The sequence below is a fragment of the Scyliorhinus torazame genome, chromosome 6, assembly GCF_047496885.1.
Source record: "Scyliorhinus torazame isolate Kashiwa2021f chromosome 6, sScyTor2.1, whole genome shotgun sequence".
NCBI classification, from domain to species: Eukaryota; Metazoa; Chordata; class Chondrichthyes; order Carcharhiniformes; family Scyliorhinidae; genus Scyliorhinus; species Scyliorhinus torazame.
This window is the reverse complement of record NC_092712.1, coordinates 724522-751490: the sequence shown is the minus strand read 5'-3', so window position 1 is coordinate 751490 and position 26969 is coordinate 724522. Positions and strand designations below refer to the sequence as shown.

Genomic DNA, 26969 nt, shown 5'->3' with positions numbered 1-26969 from the left:
TCACACCCAGTCCCCTCACACCCAGTCCCCTCACACCCAGTCCCATCACACCCAGTCTCCTCACACCCAGTCTCCTCACACCCAGTCCCCTCACACCCAGTCCCCTCACACCCAGCCTCCTCGCACCCAGTCCCCTCACACCCAGTCTCCTCACACCCAGTCCCCTCACACCCAGTCCCCTCGCACCCAGTCCCCTCACACCCAGTCCCCTCACACCCAGCCTCCTTACACCCAGCCTCCTCACACCCAGTCCCCTCACACCCAGTCCCCTCGCACCCAGTCTCCTCGCACCCAGTCCCCTCACACCCAGTCTCCTCACACCCAGTCCCCTCAGACCCAGTTCCCTCACACCCAGTCCCCTCACACCCAGTCTCCTCACACCCAGTCCCCTCAGACCCAGTCTCCTCACACCCAGTCTCCTCACACCCAGTCTCCTCACACCCAGTCCCCTCACACCCAGTCCGCTCACACCCAGCCTCCTCACACCCAGTCCCCTCACACCCAGTCCCCTCACACCGTCTCCTCACACCCAGCCTCCTCACACCCAGTCTCCTCACACCCAGTCTCCTCACACCCAGTCCCCTCACACCCAGTCCCCTCACACCCAGTCCCCTCACACCCAGTCCCCTCACACCCAGTCCCCTCACACCCAGTCCCCTCACACCCAGGCCCCTCACACCCAGTCTCCTCGTGCCCAGTCCCCTCACACCCAGTCCCCTCACACCCAGTCCCCTCACACCCAGTCCCTCACACCCAGTCTCCTCGTGCCCAGTCTCCTCGTGCCCAGTCCACTCACACCCAGTCCCCTCACACCCAGTCCCCTCACACCCAGTCGCTTCACACCCAGTCCCCTCACACCCAATCCCCTCACACCCAGTCCCCTCACACCCAGTCCCCTCACACCCAGTCCGCTCACACCCAGCCTCCTCACACCCAGTCCCTCACACCCAGTCTCCTCGTGCCCAGTCTCCTCGTGCCCAGTCCACTCACACCCTGTCCCCTCACACCCAGTCCCCTCACACCCAGTCCCCTCACACCCAGTCCCCACACACCCAGTCCCCTCACACCCAGTCCGCTCACACCCAGTCTCCTCACACCCAGTCCCCTCACACCCAGTCTCCTCGTGCCCAGTCTCCTCACACCCAGTCCCCTCACACCCAGTCCCCTCACACCCAGTCCCCTCACACTCAGTCCCCTCACACCCAGTCCCCTCACACCCAGTCCCCTCACACCCAGTCCTCTCACACCCAGTCCCCTCACACCCTGTCCCCTCACACCCTGTCCCCTCACACCCAGTCCCCTCACACCCAGTCCCCTCACACCCAGTCCCCTCACACCCAGTCCCCTCACACCCAGTCTCCTCACACCCAGTCCCCTCACACCCAGTCCCCTCACACCCAGTCCCCTCACACCCAGTCCCCTCACACCCAGTCCCCTCACACCCAGTCCCCTCACACCCAGTCCCCTCACACCCAGTCCTCTCACACCCAGTCCCCTCACACCCTGTCCCCTCACACCCAGTCCCCTCACACCCTGTCCCCTCACACCCAGTCCCCTCACACCCAGTCCCCTCACACCCAGTCCCCTCACACCCAGTCTCCTCACACCCAGTCCCCTCGCACCCAGTCCCCTCGCACCCAGTCCCCTCGCACCCAGACCCCTCACAACCAGTCCCCTCACACCCAGTCCCCTCGCACCCAGTCCCCTAGCAACCAGTCCCCTCACACCCAGTCCCCTCGCACCCAGTCCCCTCGCACCCAGTCCCCTCGCACCCAGTCCCCTCGCACCCAGTCCCCTCACACCCAGTCCCCTCACACCCAGCCTCCTCGCACCCAGTCCCCTCGCACCCAGTCCCCTCGCACCCAGTCCCCTCACACCCAGTCCCCTCACACCCAGTCCCCTCGCACCCAGTCACCTCACACCCAGTCCCCTCGCACCCAGTCCCCTCACACCCAGTCTCCTCACACCCAGTCTCCTCGCGCCCAGCCTCCTCGCGCCCAGTCCACTCACACCCAGTCCACTCACACTCAGTCCCCTCACACCCAGTCCCCTCACACCCAGACTCCTCACACCCAGTCCCCTCACACCCAGTCCCCTCACACCCAGTCCACTCCCACCCAGTCCCCTCGCACCCAGTCTCCTCACACCCAGTCCCCTCACACCCAGTCTCCTCACACCCAGTCCCCTCGCACCCAGTCCCCTTCCACCCAGTCTCCTCGCACCCAGTCCCCTCACACCCAGCCTCCTCACACCCAGTCTCCTCACACCCAGTCCCCTCACACCCAGTCCCTCACACCCAGTCTCCTCGTGCCCAGTCTCCTCGTGCCCAGTCCACTCACACCCAGTCCCCTCACACCCAGTCCCCTCACACCCAGTCCCCTCACACCCAGTCCCCTCACACCCAGTCCCCTCACACCCAGTCCCCTCACACCCAGTCCCCTCACACCCAGTCCCCTCACACCCAGCCTCCTCACACCCAGTCCCCTCACACCCAGTCCCCTCGCACCCAGTCCCCTCGCACCCAGTCCCCTCACACCCAGTCCCCTCACACCCAGTCCCCTCACACCCCGCCTCCTCACACCCAGTCCCCTCACACCCAGTCCCCTCGCACCCAGTCCACTCACACCCAGTCCCCTCACACCCAGTCCCCTCACACCCAGTCCCCTCACACCCAGTCCCCTCACACCCAGTCCCCTCACACCCAGCCTCCTCACACCCAGTCCCCTCGCACCCAGTCCCCTCGCACCCAGTCCCCTCACACCCAGTCCCCTCACACCCAGTCCCCTCACACCCAGTCCCCTCACACCCAGCCTCCTCACACCCAGTCCCCTCGCACCCAGTCCCCTCGCACCCAGTCCCCTCGCACCCAGTCCCCTCGCACCCAGTCCCCTCACACCCAGTCCCCTCACACCCAGTCCCCTCACACCCAGTCTCCTCGCGCCCAGCCTCCTCGCGCCCAGTACACTCACACCCAGTCCCCTCACACCCAGTCCACTCTCACTCAGTCCCCTCACACCCAGTCCCCTCACACCCAGTCCACTCACACTCAGTCCCCTCACACCCAGTCCACTCCCACCCAGTCCCCTCGCACCCAGTCTCCTCACACCCAGTCCCCTCACACCCAGTTCGCTCACACCCAGTCTCCTCACACCCAGTCCCCTCAGCCCCAGTCCCCTCACACCCAGCCTCCTCACACCCAGTCCCCTCACACCCAGTCCCCTCACACCCAGTCCCCTCACACCCAGTCCCCTCACACCCAGTCTCCTCACACCCAGTCCCCTCACACCCAGTCCCCTCACACCCAGCCTCCACTCACCCAGTCCCCTCACACCCAGTCTCCTCACACCCAGTCCCCTCACACCCAGTCCCCTCGCTCCCAGTCCCCTCACACCCAGCCTCCTGACACCCAGCCTCCTCACACCCAGTCCCCTCACACCCAGTCCCCTCGCACCCAGTCTCCTCGCACCCAGTCCCCTCACACCCAGTCCCCTCACACCCAGTCCCCTCACACCCAGTCCCCTCACACCCAGTCCCCTCACACTCAGTCCCCTCACACCCAGTCCCCTCACACCCAGTCCCCTCACACCCAGTCCCCTCACACCCAATCTCCTCACACCCAGTCCCCTCACACCCAGTCCCCTCACACCCAGCCTCCTCACACCCAGTCCCCTCACACCCAGCCTCCTCACACCCAGCCTCCTCACACCCAGTCTCCTCACACCCAGTCCCCTCACACCCAGCCTCCTCACACCCAGTCCCCTCACACCCAGTCTCCTCACACCCAGTCCCCTCACACCCAGTCCCCTCACACCCAGTCCCCTCACACCCAGTCCGCTCGCACCCAGTCCCCTCGCACCCAGTCCCCTCGCACCCAGTCCCCTCACACCCAGTCCCCTCACACCCAGTCCCCTCACACCCAGTCCGCTCACACCCAGTCCCCTCACACCCAGTCCCCTCACACCCAGTCCCCTCACACCCAGTCCCCTCACACCCAGTCCCCTCACACCCAGTCTCCTCACACCCAGTCTCCTCACACCCAGTCCTCTCACACCCAGTCCCCTCACACCCAGTCTCCTCACACCCAGTCTCCTCACACCCAGTCTCTCACACCCAGTCTCCTCACACCCAGCCTCCTCGCACCCAGTCCCCTCGCACCCAGTCTCCTCACACCCAGTCCCCTCACACCCAGTCCCCTCACACCCAGTCCCCTCACACCCAGTCCCCTCACACCCAGCCTCCTCACACCCAGTCCCCTCACACCCAGCCTCCTCACACCCAGTCTCCTCACACCCAGTCTCCTCACACCCAGTCTCCTCACACCCAGTCCCCTCACACCCAGTCTCCTCACACCCAGTCTCCTCACACCCAGTCTCCTCACACCCAGTCCCCTCACACCCAGTCTCCTCACACCCAGTCCCCTCACACCCAGTCCCCTCACACCCAGCCCCCTCACACCCAGCCTCCTCACACCCAGTCTCCTCACACCCAGTCCGCTCACACCTAGTCTCCTCACACCCAGCCCCCTCACACCCAGTCTCCTCACACCCAGTCTCCTCGCGCCCAGTCTCCTCGCGCCCAGTCCCCTCACACCCAGTCCCCTCACACCCAGCCCCCTCACACCCAGCCCCCTCACACCCAGTCTCCTCGCGCCCAGTCTCCTCGTGCCCAGTCCACTCACACCCAGTCTCCTCACACCCAGTCTCCTCACACCCAGTCTCCTCACACCCAGTCTCCTCACACCCAGCCCCCTCACACCCAGTCTCCTCACACCCAGTCTCCTCACACCCAGTCTCCTCACACCCAGTCTCCTCACACCCAGTCTCCTCACACCCAGTCCCCTCACACCCAGTCCCCTCACACCCAGCCCCCTCACACCCAGTGCCCTCACACCCAGTCTCCTCACACCCAGTCTCCTCACGCCCAGTCTCCTAGCGCCCAGTCTCCTCGTGCCCAGTCTCCTCGTGCCCAGTCTCCTCGTGCCCAGTCTCCTCGTGCCCAGTCCCCTCACACCCAGTCCCCTCACACCCAGTCTCCTCACACCCAGTCCCCTCACACCCAGTCTCCTCACACCCAGTCCCCTCACACCTAGTCCCCTCACACCCAGTCCCCTCACACCCAGTCCCCTCACACCCAGTCCGCTCACACCCAGTCCGCTCACACCCAGTCTCCTCACACCCAGTCTCCTCACACCCAGTCCCCTCACACCCAGTCTCCTCACACCCAGTCTCCTCACACCCAGTCTCCTCACACCCAGTCCCCTCACACCCAGCCCCCTCACACCCAGTCCCCTCACACCCAGTCCCCTCACACCCAGTCTCCTCACACCCAGTCCCCTCACACCCAGCCCCCTCACACCCAGTCCCCTCACACCCAGTCCGCTCACACCCAGTCCGCTCACACCCAGTCCGCTCACACCCAGTCTCCTCACACCCACTCCCCTCGCGCCAGGTCTCCTCACACCCAGTCCCCTCACACCCAGTCCCCTCACACCCAGCCCCCTCGCACCCAGTCCCCTCACACCCAGTCCCCTCACACCCAGTCCCCTCACACCCAGTCTCCTCACACCCAGTCTCCTCACACCGTCTCCTCACACCCAGTCTCCTCACACCCAGTCTCCTCACACCCAGTCCCCTCACACCCAGTCCCCTCACACCCAGTCCCCTCACACCCAGTCCCCTCGCACCCAGTCTCCTCGCACCCAGTCCCCTCGCACCCAGTCCCCTCGCACCCAGTCCCCTCACACCCAGTCTCCTCACACCCAATCTCCTCACACCCAGCCCCCTCACACCCAGTCCCCACACACCCAGCCTCCTCACACCCAGTCCCCTCACACCCAGTCCCCTCACACCCAGTTCCCTCACACCCAGTCCCCTCACACCCAGTCCCCTCACACCCAGTCCCCTCACACCCAGTCCCCTCACACCCAGTCTCCTCACACCCAGTCTCCTCACACCCAGTCCTCTCACACCCAGTCTCCTCACACCCAGTCCCCTCACACCCAGTCCCCTCACACCCAGTCCTCTCACACCCAGTCTCCTCACACCCAGTCTCCTCACACCCAGTCCCCTCACACCCAGTCCCCTCACACCCAGTCTCCTCACACCCAGTCTCCTCACACCCAGTCCCCTCACACCCAGTCCCCTCACACCCAGTCCCTTCACACCCAGTCTCCTCACACCCAGTCTCCTCACACCCAGTCCCCTCACACCCAGTCCCCTCACACCCAGTCCCCTCACACCCAGTCCCCTCGCACCCAGTCTCCTCGCACCCAGTCCCCTCGCACCCAGTCCCCTCACACCCAGTCCCCTCACACCCAGTCTCCTCACACCCAATCTCCTCACACCCAATCTCCTCACACCCAGTCCCCTCACACCCAGTCCCCTCACACCCAGCCTCCTCACACCCAGTCCCCTCACACCCAGTCCCCTCACACCCAGTCTCCTCACACCCAGTCCCCTCACACCCAGTCCCCTCACACCCAGTCCCCTCACACCCAGTCCCCTCACACCCAGTCCCCTCACACCCAGTCCCCTCACACCCAGTCTCCTCACACCCAGTCCTCTCTCACCCAGTCTCCTCACACCCAGTCCCCTCACACCCAGTCCCCTCACACCCAGTCCTCTCACACCCAGTCTCCTCACACCCAGTCCCCTCACACCCAGTCCCCTCACACCCAGTCCCCTCACACCCAGTCTCCTCACACCCAGTCCCCTCACACCCAGTCTCCTCACACCCAGTCTCCTCACACCCAGTCCCCTCACACCCAGTCCCCTCACACCCAGTCTCCTCACACCCAGTCCCCTCACACCCAGTCCCCTCACACCCAGTCCCCTCACACCCAGTCTCCTCATACTGGCCAACAGTTCTCAACACTTCACAAATCCCGTCTGATTCTCAGTTACTGCCCCTGGGAGACATTCCTCCATCTGAGTTCCCAGCACTGTGGCCAATTGCATTGGCATTCAACAGAGATATGGGCTGATGTGAACCACAGTCCTCTGCATCCTTATCCTTCTTCAGAATCAACATCCCATTTACCTTTCCTGGATCAGAAAGCACTCCACACTCTGGGTCCTTTATTTGCACTATCTGCTTCGAGGCCACCAACTGCTCCAGTAACCTGCTGGCCTTCTCCCCATGTTTGTAGAATGCCCCCTGTACACGACGCAATTGGCCCACCGCTTTCCATATCAATACCAATTCATCTGAAGCTTCTTCCTCTCCTTCAACAACTCCTCCTTTCGGGTAGCTGCCAGAATTGCCTCTACCAACCTTTGTCTCTCCATCCTTCCCGCTTTATCTCTGTCTGCCTTAATCAATATCCCTCCACCCGATTAACTGCCATTAACGCCTCCCAGAGCGTGGAAGGCGAAACCTCCTTGTTCTTGTTAAACTCCACGTACGTTCCTATAGCCACAGCTACCCCCGCACCCCCCCCCCCTTATCCGCCAACAATGCCACATCCAATCTCCACGGATGTTGCTGGCGTAATGCTTCTCCAAACACATCCACAGAGTGTGGAGTGTGGTCAGATATGACAATTGCCGAGAATGGAGGGCCAAAGGGCCTGTTCCTGTGCTGTATCTATTCCGTCTCTACCACCCCAGGGAGCAATGCCTTACCCACGGTGAAAAAGCCAATGTATACTTTCATGTACAGTGTATACTTTCATGGGCAGCACGGTAGCATAGTGGTTAGCACAATTGCTTCACAGCTCTAGGGTCCCAGGGTCACTGTCTGTGCGGAGTGTTATGGGCCAGGGTTTAGAGAACCCCAAAGTGTATCATGGAGTTCACCTGACCCACAACTTTTAATAGATTGTGGTATGGGGAGCAGACGGCCCACTCTACAGGTGTGGGACAGCAGAAATGGAAAAGTATTTTTTAAGCAAAACAATGTTTATTCTATTAACTCAAGTTAACCTTTTACAACATACAGTGAACATCTTAGCAACCATTAATTCAAATATAATCCCCAAAGAATACAACACTGAGTAATGCTTAAGCTGTCATTTTAACATCCAGAAGGATTTAAAAAAAACTTTTAACAGAAGCACATCAGGTTAAAGTCACTACTGAGAGCAGTTATTAGTTTTAAATCACCAAAGGATCGATTTGCAGTCTTTAGATTACAGAGAGAGAGACTAATACCCCTTCTGGCTGTGACTGCAGCTATCCAGCTCTGAAAACGAAACTAAAACACACCCTGTGCAGCAAACAGCCTAAAACGAAAGTAAAAAGACGCTGCCCAGCTCCACCCACTCTCTGACATCACTGCAGAAGTAAACACCCATTTCTTAAAGGTACTCTCACTACAGATATTTATATTGTTATGGGCGAGGCGTTTTCAGAACCCCAAAATGTATCATGGAGTTCAACCAACCTCCCCTTTAATGGATTTGTTGCTTTTCCCAGCACACGGCTTGTTCTCCAGGTGTGGGATTACAATTATGGACACGTGGGTTTTTAATCACAAAACAATGTTTATTCCATGAACTCAACTGAACATCTTAAATAAACATTGGATCTCGTAACACCCCTTACTTCAAAGATAAATCAGAAAATCTCCTCCTCCTCGGGCTTGGGTAGGGTGCTCTTTCCAAGAGCCGGTGCAGACTCGATGGGCCGAATGGCCTCCTTCTGCACTGTAAATTCTATGTACAGAGGCAGATTATTCAGGCTGTCACAATAAACCTTTCTCTGACCTTACTCTAGCTGTGTTCTCTCCTTCCAGCCCTCGAACATCCTGCTGGATGCAGATTGTTTTGTCAAACTGTGCGATTTTGGTCTGGCTCGCTGCATTAATCAGATCCCGGAGGGCAGGGGAATGCAGCATTAACCGAATACGTGGCAACGCGCTGGTATCGAGCGCCAGAAATCCTCCTGGCATCTCCCAGGTCAGAAGATGGTGTTACTGGTATTTAACTGGTGGATTAGAAAGATCACAGAGTATAGTTTGAGGGGTGTATATCAACCCTTTCTACTGCTGATCTGGATGTTCTTAACCAGAGTTTGAGGTTGGAGTATTTCATTTGAAATAAAAACAAGATATTGGAAATAATCAACAAGTCCGACAATTTCTGTGGAGAGAGAAACAGAATTAATATCTGTGCTCTGAGAGAGAGAGCGCAGAGAGAGTGTGAGGGGGCGGCGGGGGGAGTGTGTGTGAGGAGGGGGGCAGGGGGAGTGTGTGAGGGGGGGGGGCGGGGGGAGTGTGTGTGAGGAGGGGGGCGGGGGGAGTGTGTGTGAGGAGGGGGGCGGGGGGGAGTGTGTGAGAGGGAGGGGGGGCGGGGGGAGTGTGTGAGGGGGGGGGGGCGGGGGGAGTGTGTGTGAGGGGGGGGGCGGGGGGGAGTGTGTGTGAGGAGGGGGGCGGGGGGAGTGTGTGTGAGGAGGGGGGCGGGGGGAGTGTGTGAGAGGGGGGGGCGGGGGGAGTGTGTGTGAGGGGGGGGGCGGGGGGAGTGTGTGGGGGGGGGGGGCGGGGGGAGTGTGTGTGAGGGGGGGGCGGGGGGAGTGTGTGTGAGGAGGGGGCGGGGGGGAGTGTGTGTGAGGAGGGGGCGGGAGGAGTGTGTGAGGAGGGGGGCGGGGGGAGTGTGTGAGGAGGGGGCGGGGGGAGTGTGTGTGTGTGTGTGGGGGGGGCGGGGGAGTGTGTGAGGAGGGGGCGGGGGGGAGTGTGTGTGGGGGGGCGGGGGGAGTGTGTGAGGAGGGGGGCGGGGGGAGTGTGGGTGGAGGGGGGGGGAGTGTGTGTGTGGGTGAGGAGGGGGGCGGGGGGAGTGTGTGTGAGGGGGGCGGGGGGAGTGTGTGGGTGAGGAAGGGGGCGGGGGGAGTGTGGGAGGAGGGGGGAGTGTGTGTGTGGGGGGGGCGGGGGGAGTGTGTGAGGAGGGGGGCGGGGGGAGTGTGTGAGGAAGGGGGCAGTGTGTGGGTGAGGAGGTGGGTGGGGGGGAGTGTGTGGGGGGGGGCGGGGGGAGTGTGTGGGTGAGGAGGGGGGCGGGGGGAGTGTGTGAGGAGGGGGCGGGGGGAGTGTGTGTGAGGGGGGGAGTGAGTGTGTGTGTGTGGGTGGGGGGAGTGTGTGGGTGAGGAGGGGGGCGGGGGGGAGTGTGTGGGGGGGTCGAGGGGAGTGTGTGGGTGAGGAAGGGGGCGGGGGGAGTGTGTGAGGAGGGGGGGCGGGGGGAGTGTGTGTGAGGGGGGAGTGAGTGTGTGTGTGTGGGTGGGGGGGAGTGTGTGGGTGAGGAGGGGGGTGGGGGGAGTGTATGGGGGGGGGCGAGGGGAGTGTGTGGGTGAGGAAGGGGGCGGGGGGAGTGTGTGAGGAGGGGGGGCGGGGGGAGTGTGGGAGGAGGGGGGCGGGGGGAGTGTGTGGGAGGAGGCGGGCGGGGGGAGTGTGGGAGGAGGGGGGTGGGCGGAGTGTGGGAGGAGGGGGGTGGGGGAGTGTGAGGAGGGGGGGGCGGGGGGAGTGTGTGAGGAGGGGGGCGGGGGGAGTGTGGGAGGAGGGGGGTGGGGGGAGTGTGGGAGGAGGGGGGGCGGGGGGAGTGTGTGGGAGGAGGGGGGCGGAGGGAGTGTGGGAGGAGGGGGGCGGGGGGAGTGTGTGGGAGGAGGGGGGTGGGGGGAGTGTGGGAGGAGGGGGGTGGGCGGAGTGTGAGGAGGGGGGCGGGGGGAGTGTGTGAGGAGGGGGCCGGGGGGAGTGTGTGTGAGGGGGGAGTGAGTGTGTGGGTGGGGGAGCGTGGTTGAGGGGTGGCGGGGGGAGTGCATGAGGGAGGAGGGAGTGTGGGGGGAGGAGGGAGTGTGTGTGGGGGGGAGGAGGGAGTGTGTGTGAGGGGTGAGAGTGTGCGGGGAGAGGGGACAGGGGGCGGGGTGAGGGGGCAGGGAGAGGGGGAGGTCATGTCTAACAAATTTGATTGAATTTTTGCAGCACGTAACCAAGTGTTTGAGGAAGGTGTCGATGGGACAGTCAAATGGGTGGAAAAGGGGCAGTTGGAATATTTAACCCTGAACAGTGCGAGGTGTTACACTTTGGAGGGAGCAATTTAACTCCCCTCCCTTCCCCACCCCCGTGCGAGTCTGACCCCCGCCCCCCACCCCCCCCCTGTGTGAGCTTGTGAGCTTGAGGACACTGAGTCTGTAGTTGCACCTTCTACCGAGGGACATTCAGTCTGGTGAGATTAGAACAGACTTTACACCAGTAAAGTGAATGACTGCTCAGGCAGCAATATAAATAGCTTAAAGATTAAAGAGAGTGAGAGAGCAAAGTGCAGAACCTGTGACTGATGGAAACGAGACAAACGTCCGGTGTAAAGACAGCTTTTCTGTTGGTGATGAAATCGCAGGATGTATAATCACCGAGATTAGAGAGCAAACGGCAGAATTCCTCACCCTCTCAATGGTGACAGTGCTGTAAACTGGGCCTCGGAAAGAAGCTGCCAGTTCCCAGCACATTCCCTCCTCTGGGCCGTTTGAATAGTGGGTCACTAGGCCAGGGCTGGGTGTGGGAGGGTGGCAACTAGCTGCCTGCAAGCACCGGAAAGCAAATAGACACTTAAAGGCTCTTTTAAAGGTACTGGGGAGATACTGACGGCTGTTAAATTCCCCATGGCAGCAGAATCCCATCCATTGACACGGTGATTAGTGGTTAGCACTGCTGCCTCACAGCGCCAGGGCAGCACGGTGACACAGTGGTTAGCACTGTTGCTTCACAGCACCCGGGTCCAGGGTTCGATTCCCGGCTTGGGTCACTGTCTGAGCGGACTCTGCACGTTCTCCCCGTGTCTGTGTGGGTTTCCTCCGGGTGCTCCGGTTTCCTCCCACAAGTCCCGAAAGACGTGCTGTTAGATGAATTGGACATTCTGAATTCTCCCTCTGTGTACCCGAACAGGTGCCGGAATGTGGTGACTTGGGGCTTTTCACAGTAACTTCATTGCAGTGTTAATGTAAACCCACTTGTGACAATAAAGATTATTAGATTAGATTCTGTTGGTATTCTATGAATCTATGATGTGGAGATGCCGGCGTTGGACTGGGGTGAGCACAGTACGAAGTCTTACAACACCAGGTTAAAGTCCAACAGGTTTGTTTCGATGTCACCAGCTTTCGGAGCGCTGCTCCTTCCTCAGGTGAATGAAGAGGTATGTTCCAGAAACACATATATAGACAGATTCAAAGATGCCAAACAATGCTTGGAATGCGAGCATTAGCAGATGATTAAATCTTTTCATTCACCTCTTCATTCACCTGAGGAAGGAGCAGTGCTCCGAAAGCTAGTGACATCGAAACAAACCTGTTGGACTTTAATCTGGTGTTGTAAGACTTCTTACTATGAATCTATGATTCAATATCTGGTGCCCGACATGACCACAGCCAGGGGCAAAGTGCCGACCAGAATTGAACACTACACTCCAAGTGTGGCCTAACTAAGGTTCTATACAGCTGCAACATGACTTGCCAATTCTTATACTCAATGCCCCGGCCAATGAAGGCAAGCATGCCGTATGCCTTCTTGACTACCTTCTCCACTTGTGTTGCCCCTTTCAATGACCTGTGGACCTGTACTCCTAGATCTCTTTGACTTTCAATACTCTTGAGGATTCTACCATTCACTTCCCTGCATCTACCCTGTCATCAACCCTGTCCAGTCCTGTTAGAATGTTATAAGTCTCTGTGAGATCCCCCCTCACTCTTCTGAACTCCAGCGAGAACAATCCCAACCTAGTCAATCTCTCCTCATACGTCAGTCCCGCCATCCCTGGAATCAGTCTGGTAAACCTTCGCTGCACTCCCTCGAGAGCAAGAACATCCTTCCTCAGAGAAGGAGACCAAAACTGCCCACAATACTCCATGATGTGGAGATGCCGGCGTTGGACTGGGGTGAGCACAGTATGAAGTCTTACAACACCAGGTTAAAGTCCAACAGGTTTGTTTCGATGTCACTAGCTTTCGGAGCGCTGCTCCTTCCTCAGGTGAATGAAGAGGTATGTTCCAGAAACACATATATAGACAAATTCAAAGATGCCAAACAATGCTTGGAATGCGAGCATTAGCAGGTGATTAAATCTTTACAGATCCAGAGATGGGGTAACCCCAGGTTAAAGAGGTGTGAATTGTGTCAAGCCAGGACAGTTGGTAGGATTTTGCAGGCCAGATGGTGGGGGATGAATGTAATGTGACATGAATCCCAGGTCCCGGTTGAGGCCGCACTCATGTGTGCGGAACTTGGCTATAAGTTTCTGCTCGGCAATTCTGCGTTGTTGCGCGTCCTGAAGGCCGCCTTGGAGAACGCTTACCCGGAGATCAGAGGCTGAATGCCCTTGACTGCTGAAGTGTTCCCCGACTGGAAGGGAACATTCCTGCCTGGTGATTGTTGCGCGACGTCCGTTCATTCGTTGTCGCAGCGTCTTCATGGTCTCGCCAATGTACCACGCTTCAGGACATCCTTTCCTGCAGCGTATGAGGTAGACAACGTTGGCCGAGTCGCACGAGTACGTACCGCGTACCTGGTGGGTGGTGTTCTCACGTGTAATAGTGGTAGCCATGTCGATGATCTGGCACGTCTTGCAGAGATTGCCATGGCAGGGTTGTGTGGTGTCGTGGTCACTGTTCTGAAGACTGGGTAGTTTGCTGCAAACAATGGTTTGTTTGAGGTTGCGCGGTTGTTTGAAGGCAAGTAGTGGGGGTGTGGGGATGACCTTGGCAAGATGTTCATTGTCATCAATGACGTGTTGAAGGCTGTGAAGAAGATGACGTAGTTTCTCCGCTCCGGGAAAGTACTGGACGACGAAGGGTATTCTGTCGGTTGTGTCCCATGTTTGTCTTCTGAGGAGGTCGGTGCGGTTTTTCGCTGTGGCGCGTTGGAACTGTCGATCGATGAGTCGAGTGCCATATCCCGTCCGTAGTAGGGCATCTTTCAACGTCTGTAGATGTCTGTTACGCTCCCCCTCGTCTGAGCAGATCCTGTGTATACGGAGCGCTTGTCCATAGGGGATGGCTTCTTTAATGTGTTTAGGGTGGAAGCTGGAGAAGTGGAGCATCATGAGGTTGTCTGTGGGTTTGCGGTAAAGCGAAGTGCTAAGGTGACCATCCTTGATGGAGACGAGTGTGTCCAAGAATGCAACTGATTTTGGAGAGTAGTCCATGGTGAGTCTGATGGTTGGATGGAACTTATTAATGTCACCTGGCCTGCAAAATCCTACCAACTGTCCTGGCTTGACACAATTCACACCTCTTTAACCTGGGGTTACCCCATCTCTGGATCTGTAAAGATTTAATCACCTGCTAATGGTCGCATTCCAAGCATTGTTTGGCATCTTTGAATTTGTCTATATATGTGTTTCTGGAACAGACCTCTTCATTCACCTGAGGAAGGAGCAGCGCTCCAAAAGCTGGTGACATCGAAACAAACCTGTTGGACTTTAACCTAGTGTTGTAAGACTTCGTACAATACTCCAGGTGTGGCCTCACCAAGGCCCTGTACAACTGCAGCAACACATCCCTGCTCCTATATTCGAAACCTCTCGCAATGAAGGCCAACATACCATTAGCCTTCTTTACCGCCTGCTGCACCTGCATGCTGACCTTCAGCGACTGGTGCGCAAGGACACCCAGGTCCCGCTGCACACTCCCCTCTCCCAATTTACAACCTTTCAGGTAGTAATCTGCCTTCCTGTTTTTGCTTCCAAAATGAATAACCTCACACTTATCCAAATTATACTGCATCTGCCATTGGTTTGCCCACTCGCCCAACCTGTCCAGATCTTGCTGTAGGATCCCTGCATCCTCGTCACAGTTCACAGTTCAAAGATAGATAGTTTTTTGAAGAATAAAGGGATTAAGGGTTATGGTGTTCGGGCCGGAAAGTGGAGCTGAGTCCACAAAAGATCAGCCATGATCTCATTGAATGGTGCAGCAGGCTCGAGGGGCCAGATGGCCGACTCCTGCTCCTAGTTCTTATGTTCTTATTATGTTCACCCTCCCACCCAACTTGGTATTATCTGCAAACTTTGAGATGTTACATTTTGTTCCCTCATCCAAATCATTAATATACATTGTGAATAGCTGGGGTCCCAGCACCGATCCCTGTGGTACCCCACTGGTTACTGCCTGCCAATTTGAAAAGGACCCATTAATCCCCACTCTTTGTTTCCTCTCTGCCAACCAGTTTTCTATCCACTTCAATACATTTCCCCCAATCCCATGCGCTTTAATTTTGCACAATAATTTCTTATGCGGGACTTTGTCAAACTCCTTCTGAAAGTCCAAATATACCACATCGACTGGCTCCCCCTTGTCAACTGCACTGGTTACCTCTTCAAAGAATTCCAACTGATTTGTCAGCATGATTTTCCCTTTGTGAATCCATGCTGACTCAGACTGATCCTGCCACTGCTTTCTAAATGTTCCGCTATAAAGTCCTTGATAATGGATTCAAGAATTTTCCCCACTACCGATGTTAGGCTTACTGGTCTATAATTCCCTGCGTTCTCTCTACCTCCCTTTTTGAATATCGGAGTGACGTGAGCTACCCTCCAATCTGCAGGGACAGTTCCAGAGTCTATAGAATCCCGGAAGGTGACCACCAATGCAGCCACTATTTCCAGAGCCACCTCCTTAAGCTCTCTGGGATGCAGATTCTCAGGCCCAGGGGATTTAGCCGCCTTCAATCCCATCAGTTTTCCCAGCACCATTTCTCTACTATTGTTGATCTCCCTCAGTTCTTCCCTCTCACTAAACCTTTCATTCTCCAACATTTCTGGGATCTGATTTATGTCCTCTTTTGTGAAGACAGAACCAAAGTATATATTTAATTGCTCAGCCATTTCTTTGTCCCTTATTATGCATTCCCCTGTTTCTGTCTGTAGGGGGCCTACATTTCTCTTCACCAATCTCTTTCTCTTCACATATCTGTAGAAACTCTTAGTGTCAGTCTTTATGTTCCCTGCAAGCTTCCTTTCGTACTGTACTTTCCCCTTCTTAATCAATCCCTTTGTCCTTCTTTCCTGAATTCTAAACAGCTCCCAATCCTCAGACCTATTATGTTTCTTGGCCAATCTGGATGCTTCTTCCTTGTATCGGATACTGTTTCTAATTTCCTTTGTAAGCCATGGATTGGCCCTCTTACCCCCTTTGCTTTTGAGCCAGACAGGAATGAACAGTTGCTGTAGTTCCCCCACGCGCTCCTTGAATGTTTGCCATTGTCTATCCACTGTCATCTCTTTCAGTAACTCTCCCCAATCTATCAAGGCCGACTCACGCCTCATATCCTCATAGTTCCCTTTGCACTCTAGTCACCGAATCAAAACTTCACTCTCCATCGTGATAAAAAATTCTATCATGTTATGGTCGCTCATCTCCAAGGGGTCTCGTACAGCCAGATTGGCAATAATTCCCTTCTCATTACACAGTACCCAGTCTAAGATGGCCTGCTCTCGAGTTGGTTCCTCCACATATTGGTCAAGAAAACCATATATACTCTTTCTGAAACAAGTGAGAGGGAGGGGCAGTGTCCAGACAAAGAGCAGTGGACATCTGGAACTGATTCTTCCAAAAACAATTTGATGCTGTTGGTCGATCGGAGATTTCAAACTCGAGATTGATAATTGTTGTTGGAGGAGAGTGTGGCTGTATGGAGAGTGTGGCTGTATGGAGAGTGTGGCTGTATGGAGAGTGTGGCTGTATGGACAGTGTGGCTGTATGGACAGTGTGGCTGTATGGAGAGTGTGGCTGTATGGAGAGTGTGGCTGTATAGAGAGTGTGGTTGTATGGAGAGTGTGGCTGTATGGACAGTGTGGCTGTATGGACAGTGTGGCTGTATGGACAGTGTGGCTGTATAGAGAGTGTGGCTGTATGGAGAGTGTGGCTGTATGGGCAGTGTGGCTGTATGGAGAGTGTGGCTGTATGGAGAGTGTGGCTGTATGGAGAGTGTGGCTGTATGGAGAGTGTGGCTGTATGGAGAGTGTGGCTGTATGGAGAGTGTGGCTGTATGGGCAGTGTGGCTGTATGGGCAGTGTGGCTGTATGGGCAGTGTGGCTGTATGGAGAGTGTGGCTGTATGGGCAGTGTGGCTGTATGGGCAGTGTGGCTGTATGGGCAGTGTGGCTGTATGGAGAGTGTGGCTGTATGCGCAGTGTGGCTGTATGGGCAGTGTGGCTGTATGGGCAGTGTGGCTGTATGGAGAGTGTGGCTGTATGGAGAGTGTGGCTGTATGGGCAGTGTGGCTGTATGGGCAGTGTGGCTGTATGGAGAGTGTGGCTGTATGGGCAGTGTGGCTGTATGGAGAGTGTGGCTGTATGGGCAGTGTGGCTGTATGGAGAGTGTGGCTGTATGGAGAGTGTGGCTGTATGGAGAGAGTGGCTGTATGGAGAGTGTGGTTGTATGGAGAGTGTGGCTGTATGGACAGTGTGGCTGTATGGACAGTGTGGCTGTATGGGCAGTGTGGCTGTATGGAGAGTGTGGCTGTATGGGCAGTGTGGCTGTATGGGCAGTGTGGCTGTATGGACAGTGTGGCTGTATGGGCAGTGTGGCTGTATGGGCAGTGTGGCTGTATGGGCAGTGTGGCTGTATGGAGAGTGTGGCTGTATGGAGAGTGTGGCTGTATGGAGAGTGTGGCTGTATGGACAGTGTGGCTGTATGGAGAGTGTGGCTGTATGGAGAGTGTGGCTGTATGGGCAGTGTGGCTGTATGGAGAGTGTGGCTGTATGGGCAGTGTGGCTGTATGGAGAGTGTGGCTGTATGGGCAGTGTGGCTGTATGGAGAGTGTGGCTGTATGGAGAGTGTGGCTGTATGGAGAGAGTGGCTGTATGGAGAGTGTGGTTGTATGGAGAGTGTGGCTGTATGGACAGTGTGGCTGTATGGACAGTGTGGCTGTATGGGCAGTGTGGCTGTATGGAGAGTGTGGCTGTATGGGCAGTGTGGCTGTATGGGCAGTGTGGCTGTATGGACAGTGTGGCTGTATGGGCAGTGTGGCTGTATGGGCAGTGTGGCTGTATGGGCAGTGTGGCTGTATGGAGAGTGTGGCTGTATGGAGAGTGTGGCTGTATGGAGAGTGTGGCTGTATGGACAGTGTGGCTGTATGGAGAGTGTGGCTGTATGGGCAGTGTGGCTGTATGGGCAGTGTGGCTGTATGGAGAGTGTGGCTGTATGGAGAGTGTGGCTGTATGGAGAGTGTGGCTGTATGGGCAGTGTGGCTGTATGGGCAGTGTGGCTGTATGGGGAGTGTGACTGTATGGAGAGTGTGGCTGTATGGGCAGTGTGGCTGTATGGGCAGTGTGGCTGTATGGACAGTGTGGCTGTATGGACTGTGTGGCTGTATGGGCAGTGTGGCTGTATGGAGAGTGTGGCTGTATGGACAGTGTGGCTGTATGGAGAGTGTGGCTGTATGGAGAGTGCGGCTGTATGGACAGTGCGGCTGTATGGGCAGTGTGGCTGTATGGGCAGTGCGGCTGTATGGACAGTGTGGCTGTATGGGCAGTGTGGCTGTATGGAGAGTGTGGCTGTATGGGCAGTGTGGCTGTATGGAGACTGTGGCTGTATGGACAGTGTGGCTGTATGGAGAGTGTGGCTGTATGGGCAGTGTGGCTGTATGGGCAGTGTGGCTGTATGGGCAGTGTGGCTGTATGGAGAGTGTGGCTGTATGGGCAGTGTGGCTGTATGGGCAGTGTGGCTGTATGGAGAGTGTGGCTGTATGGAGAGTGTGGCTGTATGGAGAGTGTGGCTGTATGGGCAGTGTGGCTGTATGGAGAGTGTGGCTGTATGGAGAGTGTGGCTGTATGGAGAGTGTGGCTGTATGGAGAGTGTGGCTGTATGGAGAGTGTGGCTGTATGGAGAGTGTGGCTGTATGGGCAGTGTGGCTGTATGGGCAGTGTGGCTGTAGGGGCAGTGTGGCTGTATGGAGAGTGTGGCTGTATGGGCAGTGTGGCTGTATGGGCAGTGTGGCTGTATGGAGAGTGTGGCTGTATGGAGAGTGTGGCTGTATGGGCAGTGTGGCTGTATGGAGAGTGTGGCTGTATGGAGAGTGTGGCTGTATGGAGAGTGTGGCTGTATGGAGAGTGTGGCTGTATGGTGAGTGTGGCTGTATGGAGAGTGTGGCTGTATGGAGAGTGTGGCTGTATGGAGAGTGTGGCTGTATGGACAGTGTGGCTGTATGGAGAGTGTGGCTGTAAGGGCAGTGTGGCTGTATGGGCAGTGTGGCTGTATGGAGAGTGTGGCTGTATGGGCAGTGTGGCTGTATGGAGAGTGTGGCTGTATGGGCAGTGTGGCTGTATGGGCAGTGTGGCTGTATGGGCAGTGTGGCTGTATGGGCAGTGTGGCTGTATGGAGAGTGTGGCTGTATGGAGAGTGTGGCTGTATGGAGAGTGTGGCTGTATGGGCAGTGTGGCTGTATGGACAGTGTGGCTGTATGGACTGTGTGGCTGTATGGACAGTGTGGCTGTATGGACAGTGTGGCTGTATGGACAGTGTGGCTTTATGGGCAGTGTGGCTGTATGGACAGTGTGGCTGTATGGGCAGTGTGGCTGTATGGACAGTGTGGCTGTATGGACAGTGTGGCTGTATGGAGAGTGTGGCTGTATGGGCAGTGTGGCTGTATGGGCAGTGTGGCTGTATGGAGAGTGTGGCTGTATGGACAGTGTGGCTGTATGGGCAGTGTGGCTGTATGGAGAGTGTGGCTGTATGGAGAGTGTGGCTGTATGGAGAGTGTGGCTGTATGGAGAGTGTGGCTGTATGGACAGTGTGGCTGTATGGGCAGTGTGGCTGTATGGAGAGTGTGGCTGTATGCGCAGTTTGGCTGTATGGGCAGTGTGGCTGTATGGGCAGTGTGGCTGTATGGAGAGTGTGGCTGTATGCGCACTGTGGCTGTATGGGCAGTGTGGCTGTATGGGCAGTGTGGCTGTATGGAGAGTGTGGCTGTATGGAGAGTGTGGCTGTATGGAGAGTGTGGCTGTATGGGCAGTGTGGCTGTATGGGCAGTGTGGCTGTATGGGCAGTGTGGCTGTATGGAGAGTGTGGCTGTATGCGCAGTGTGGCTGTATGGGCAGTGTGGCTGTATGGGCAGTGTGGCTGTATGGAGAGTGTGGCTGTATGGGCAGTGTGGCTGTATGGAGAGTGTAGCTGTATGCGCAGTGTGGCTGTATGGGCAGTGTGGCTGTATGGGCAGTGTGGCTGTATGGGCAGTGTGGCTGTATGGAGAGTGTGGCTGTATGGACAGTGTGGCTGTATGGAGTGTGTGGCTGTATGGGCAGTGTGGCTGCATGGAGTGTGTGGCTGTATGGGCAGTGCGGCTGTATGGAGAGTGCGGCTGTATGGAGAGTGTGGCTGTATGGAGAGTGTGGCTGTATGGAGAGTGTGGCTGTATGGAGAGTGTGGCTGTATGGAGAGTGCGGCTGTATGGAGAGTGTGGCTGTATGGAGAGTGCGGCTGTATGGAGAGTGTGGCTGTATGGTCAGTGTGGCTGTATGGGCAGTGTGGCTGTATGGAGTGTGTGGCTGTATGGAGTGTGTGGCTGTATGGTCAGTGTGGCTGTATGGGCAGTGTGGCTGTATGGGCAGTGTGGCTGTATGGACAGTGTGGCTGTATAGAGAGTGTGGCTGTATGGACAGTGTGGCTGAATGGGCAGTGTGGCTGTATGGACAGTGTGGCTGTATGGAGAGTGTGGCTGTATGGAGAGTGTGGCTGTATGGAGAGTGTGGCTGTATGGGCAGTGTGGCTGTATGGAGAGTGTGGCTGTATGGAGAGTGTGGCTGTATGGAGAGTGTGGCTGTATGGGCAGTGTGGCTGTATGGAGAGTGTGGCTGTATGGGCAGTGTGGCTGTATGGGCAGTGTGGCTGTATGGGCAATGTGGCTGTATGGGCAGTGTGGCTGTATGGGCAGTGTGGCTGTATGGAGAGTGTGGCTGTATGGAGAGTGTGGCTGCATGGAGAGTGTGGCTGTATGGAGAGTGTGGCTGTATGTAGAGTGTGGCTGTATGGACACTGTGGCTGTATGGAGAGTGTGGCTGTATGGACAGTGTGGCTGTATGGACAGTGTGGCTGTATGGAGAGTGTGGCTGTATGGACAGTGTGGCTCTATGGACAGTGCGGCTGTATGGAGAGTGTGGCTGCATGGAGAGTGTGGCTGTATGGAGAGTGTGGCTGTATGGAGAGTGTGGCTGTATGGGCAGTGTGGCTGTATGGAGAGTGTGGCTGTATGGAGAGTGTGGCTGTATGGAGAGTGTGGCTGTATGGGCAGTGTGGCTGTATGGAGAGTGTGGCTGTATGGAGAGTGTGGCTGTATGGACAGTGTGGCTGTATGGAGAGTGTGGGTGTATGGGCAGTGTGGCTGTATGGAGAGTGTGGCTGTATGGAGAGTGTGGCTGTATGGACAGTGTGGCTGTATGGAGAGTGTGGCTGTATGGAGAGTGTGGCTGTATGGGCAGTGTGGCTGTATGGAGAGTGTGGCTGTATGGGCAGTGTGGCTGTATGGGCAGTGTGGCTGTATGGGCAGTGTGGCTGTATGGAGAGTGTGGCTGTATGGACTGTGTGGCTGTATGGGCAGTGTGGCTGTATGGAGAGTGTGGCTGTATGGACAGTGTGGCTGTATGGACAGTGTGGCTGTATGGACAGTGTGGCTGTATGGACAGTGTGGCTGTATGGACAGTGTGGCTGTATGGACAGTGTGGCCGTATGGAGAGTGTGGCTGTATGGGCAGTGTGGCTGTATGGAGAGTGTGGCTGTATGGAGAGTGTGGCTGTATGGAGAGTGTGGCTGTATGGGCAGTGTGGCTGTATGGGCAGTGTGGCTGTATGGGCAGTGTGGCTGTATGGGCAGTGTGGCTGTATGGGCAGTGTGGCTGTATGGGCAGTGTGGCTGTATGGAGAATGTGGCTGTATGGAGAGTGTGGCTGTATGGAGAGTGTGGCTGTATGGACACTGTGGCTGTATGGAGAGTGTGGCTGTATGGAGAGTGTGGCTGTATGGAGAGTGTGGCTATATGGAGAGTGTGGCTGTATGGAGAGTGTGGCTGTATGGAGAGTGTGGCTGTATGGAGAGTGTGGCTGTATGGACAGTGTGGCTGTATGGACAGTGTGGCTGTATGGACAGTGTGGCTGTATGGACAGTGTGGCTGTATGGACAGTGAGGCTGTATGGAGAGTGTGGCTGTATGGACAGTGTGGCTGTATGGCCAGTGCGGCTGTATGGAGAGTGTGGCTGTATGGAGAGTGTGGCTGTATGGACAGTGTGGCTGTATGGGCAGTGTGGCTGTATGGGCAGTGTGGCTGTATGGGCAGTGTGGCTGTATGGGCAGTGTGGCTGTATGGAGAGTGTGGCTGTATGGAGAGTGTGGCTGTATGGAGAGTGTGGCTGTATGGAGAGTGTGGCTGTATGGGCAGTGTGGCTGTATGGACAGTGTGGCTGTATGGACAGTGTGGCTGTATGGAGTGTGTGGCTGTATGGAGAGTGTGGCTGTATGGGCAGTGTGGCTGTATGGACAGATTGGCTGTATGGGCAGTGTGGCTGTATGGACAGTGTGGCTGTATGGACAGTGTGGCTGTATGGACAGTGTGGCTGTATGGAGTGTGTGGCTGTATGGAGAGTGTGGCTGTATGGGCAGTGTGGCTGTATGTAGAGTGTGGCTGTATGGACAGTGCGGCTGTATGGACAGTGTGGCTGTATGGACAGTGTGGCTGTATGGACAGTGTGGCTGTATGGAGTGTGTGGCTGTATGGAGAGTGTGGCTGTATGGGCAGTGTGGCTGTATGGACAGTGTGGCTGTATGGACAGTGCGGCAGTATGGGCAGTGTGGCTGTATGGAGAGTGTGGCTGTATGGAGAGTGTGGCTGTATGGAGAGTGTGGCTGTATGGGCAGTGTGGCTGTATGGACAGTGTGGCTGTATGGACAGTGTGGCTGTATGGAGAGTGTGGCTGTATGGACAGTGTGGCTGTATGGAGAGTGTGGCTGTATGGACAGTGTGGCTGTATGGAGAGTGTGGCTGTATGGACAGTGTGGCTGTATGGAGAGTGTGGCTGTATGGACAGTGTGGCTGTATGGACAGTGTGGCTGTATGGACAGTGTGGCTGTATGGAGAGTGTGGCTGTATGGAGAGTGTGGCTGTATGGAGAGTGTGGCTGTATGGACAGTGTGGCTGTATGGGCAGTGTGGCTGTATGGACAGTGTGGCTGTATGGACAGTGTGGCGTAATGGGCAGTGTGGCTGTATGGACAGTGTGGCTGTATGGGCAGTGTGGCTGTATGGAGAGTGTGGCTGTATGGAGAGTGTGGCTGTATGGGCAGTGTGGCTGTATGGGCAGTGTGGTTGTATGGGCAGTGTGGCTGTATGGGCAGTGTGGCTGTATGGACAGTGTGGCTGTATGGAGAGTGTGGCTGTATGGACAGTGTGGCTGTATGGACAGTGTGGCTGTATGGACAGTGTGGCTGTATGGAGAGTGTGGCTGTATGGGCAGTGTGGCTGTATGGGCAGTGTGGCTGTATGGACAGTGTGGCTGTATGGAGAGTGTGGCTGTATGGAGAGTGTGGCTGTATAGAGAGTGTGGCTGTATGGACAGTGTGGCTGTATGGACAGTGTGGCTGTATGGAGAGTGTGGCTGTATGGGCAGTGTGGCTGTATGGACAGTGTGGCTGTATGGAGAGTGTGGCTGTATGGAGAGTGTGGCTGTATGGAGAGTGTGGCTGTATGGAGAGTGTGGCTGTATGGAGAGTGTGGCTGTATAGAGAGTGTGGCTGTATGGGCAGTGTGGCTGTATGGACAGTGTGGCTGTATGGAGAGTGTGGCTGTATGGGCAGTGTGGCTGTATGGACAGTGTGGCTGTATGGACAGTGTGGCTGTATGGAGAGTGTGGCTGTATGGGCAGTGTGGCTGTATGGAGAGTGTGGCTGTATGGGCAGTGTGGCTGTATGGACAGTGTGGCTGTATGGAGAGTGTGGTTGTATGGAGAGTGTGGCTGTATGGAGAGTGTGGCTGTATGGAGAGTGTGGCTGTATGGAGAGTGTGGCTGTATGGACAGTGTGGCTGTATGGACAGTGTGGCTGTATGGGCAGTGTGGCTGTATGGAGAGTGCGGCTGTATGGACAGTGTGGCTGTATGGACAGTGTGGCTGTATGGACAGTGTGGCTGTATGGGCAGTGTGGCTGTATGGACAGTGTGGCTGTATGGACAGTGTGGCTGTATGGACAGTGTGGCTGTATGGAGAGTGTGGCTGTATGGACAGTGTGGCTGTATGGGCAGTGTGGCTGTATGGACAGTGTGGCTGTATGGGCAGTGTGGCTGTATGGACAGTGTGGCTGTATGGAGAGTGTGGCTGTATGGTCAGTGTGGCTGTATGGACAGTGCGGCTGTATGGACAGTGTGGCTGTATGGAGAGTGTGGCTGTATGGACAGTGTGGCTGTATGGGCAGTGTGGCTGTATGGACAGTGTGGCTGTATGGAGGTGGCTGTATGGAGAGTGTGGCTGTATGGACAGTGCGGCTGTATGGACAGTGCGGCTGTATGGACAGTGCGGCTGTATGGACAGTGCGGCTGTATGGACAGTGTGGCTGTATGGAGAGTGTGGCTGTATGGGCAGTGTGGCTGTATGGACAGTGTGGCTGTATGGACAGTGTGGCTGTATGGACAGTGTGGCTGTATGGACAGTGTGGCTGTATGGACAGTGTGGCTGTATGGGCAGTGTGGCTGTATGGACAGTGTGGCTGTATGGGCAGTGTGGCTGTATGGAGAGTGTGGCTGTATGGGCAGTGTGGCTGTATGGGCAGTGTGGCTGTATGGGCAGTGTGGCTGTATGGACAGTGTGGCTGTATGGACAGTGTGGCTGTATGGGCAGTGTGGCTGTATGGGCAGTGTGGCTGTATGGGCAGTGTGGCTGTATGGAGAGTGTGGCTGTATGGGCAGTGTGGCTGTATGGGCAGTGTGGCTGTATGGGCAGTGTGGCTGTATGGGCAGTGTGGCTGTATGGGCAGTGTGGCTGTATGGGCAGTGTGGCTGTATGGAGAGTGTGGCTGTATGGAGAGTGTGGCTGTATGGAGAGTGTGGCTGTATGGAGAGTGTGGCTGTATGGAGAGTGTGGCTGTATGGAGAGTGTGGCTGTATGGAGAGTGTGGCTGTATAGAGAGTGTGGCTGTATGGACAGTGTGGCTGTATGGAAAGTGTGGCTGTATGGGCAGTGTGGCTGTATGGGCAGTGTGGCTGTATGGACAGTGTGGCTGTATAGGCAGTGTGGCTGTATGGAGAGTGTGGCTGTATGGAGAGTGTGGCTGTATGGAGAGTGTGGCTGTATGGACAGTGTGGCTGTATGGGCAGTGTGGCTGTATGGGCAGTGTGGCTGTATGGACAGTGTGGCTGTATGGAGAGTGTGGCTGTATGGAGAGTGTGGCTGTATGGAGAGTGTGGCTGTATGGAGAGTGTGGCTGTATAGAGAGTGTGGCTGTATAGAGAGTGTGGCTGTATGGACAGTGTGGCTGTATGGAGAGTGTGGCTGTATGGGCAGTGTGGCTGTATGGACAGTGTGGCTGTATGGACAGTGTGGCTGTATGGAGTGTGTGGCTGTATGGGCAGTGTGGCTGCATGGAGTGTGTGGCTGTATGGGCAGTGCGGCTGTATGGAGAGTACGGCTGTATGGAGAGTGTGGCTGTATGGGCAGTGTGGCTGTATGGAGAGTGTGGCTGTATGGGCAGTGTGGCTGTATGGAGTGTGTGGCTGTATGGTCAGTGTGGCTGTATGGGCAGTGTGGCTGTATGGAGAGTGTGGCTGTATGGACAGTGCGGCTGTATGGACAGTGTGGCTGTATGGAGAGTGTGGCTGTATGGGCCGTGTGGCTGTATGGAGAGTGTGGCTGTATGGAGAGTGTGGCTGTATGGAGAGTGTGGCTGTATGGAGAGTGCGGCTGTATGGACAGTGTGGCTGTATGGGCAGTGCGGCTGTATGGAGAGTGTGGCTGTATGGAGAGTGTGGCTGTATGGAGAGTGTGGCTGTATGGAGAGTGTGGCTGTATGGGCAGTGTGGCTGTATGGGCCGTGTGGCTGTATGGAGAGTGTGGCTGTATGGGCCGTGTGGCTGTATGGAGAGTGTTGGTGTATGGAGAGTGTGGCTGTATGGAGAGTGTGGCTGTATGGAGAGTGTGGCTGTATGGAGAGTGCGGCTGTATGGAGAGTGCGGCTGTATGGGCAGTGCGGCTGTAAGGACAGTGCGGCTGTATGGAGTGTGTGGCTGTATGGTCAGTGTGGCTGTATGGGCAGTGTGGCTGTATGGAGTGTGTGGCTGTATGGTCAGTGTGGCTGTATGGGCAGTGTGGCTGTATGGAGAGTGTGGCTGTATGGACAGTGTGACTGTATGGAGAGTGTGGCTGTATGGTGAGTGTGGCTGTATGGTGAGTGTGGCTGTATGGAGAGTGTGGCTGTATGGGCAGTGTGGCTGTATGGAGAGTGTGGCTGTATGGACAGTGTGACTGTATGGAGAGTGTGGCTGTATGGAGAGTGTGGCTGTATGGAGAGTGTGGCTGTATGGGCAGTGTGGCTGTATGGGCAGTGTGGCTGTATGGGCAGTGTGGCTGTATGGGCAGTGTGGCTGTATGGGCAGTGTGGCTGTATGGAGAGTGTGGCTGTATGGAGAGTGTGGCTGTATGGACAGTGTGGCTGTATGGGCAGTGTAGCTGTATGGAGAGTGTGGCTGTATGGAGAGTGTGGCTGTATGGAGAGTGTGGCTGTATGGACAGTGTGGCTGTATGGAGAGTGTGGCTGTATGGGCAGTGTGGCTGTATGGACAGTGTGGCTGTATGGAGAGTGTGGCTGTATGGAGAGTGTGGCTGTATGGAGAGTGTGGCTGTATAGGGAGTGTGGCTGTATAGAGAGTGTGGCTGTATGGACAGTGTGGCTGTATGGACAGTGTGGCTGTATGGAGAGTGTGGCTGTATGGGCAGTGTGGCTGTATGGACAGTGTGGCTGTATGGACAGTGTGGCTGTATGGAGTGTGTGGCTGTATGGGCAGTGTGGCTGCATGGAGTGTGTGGCTGT

General features: G+C 56.5%; 1 protein-coding gene across 1 annotated transcript in view; it reads left to right on the top strand.

Annotated features, from left to right (window-relative positions):
* mapk15 (mitogen-activated protein kinase 15) overlaps positions 1 to 26969 on the top strand; it is a 687990-nt gene that overhangs the window by 196752 nt on the left and 464269 nt on the right. The window contains 2 exon segments of the mRNA XM_072510157.1: positions 8734 to 8818; positions 8821 to 8896. Coding sequence (XP_072366258.1) covers positions 8734 to 8818; positions 8821 to 8896 — 161 coding nt within the window.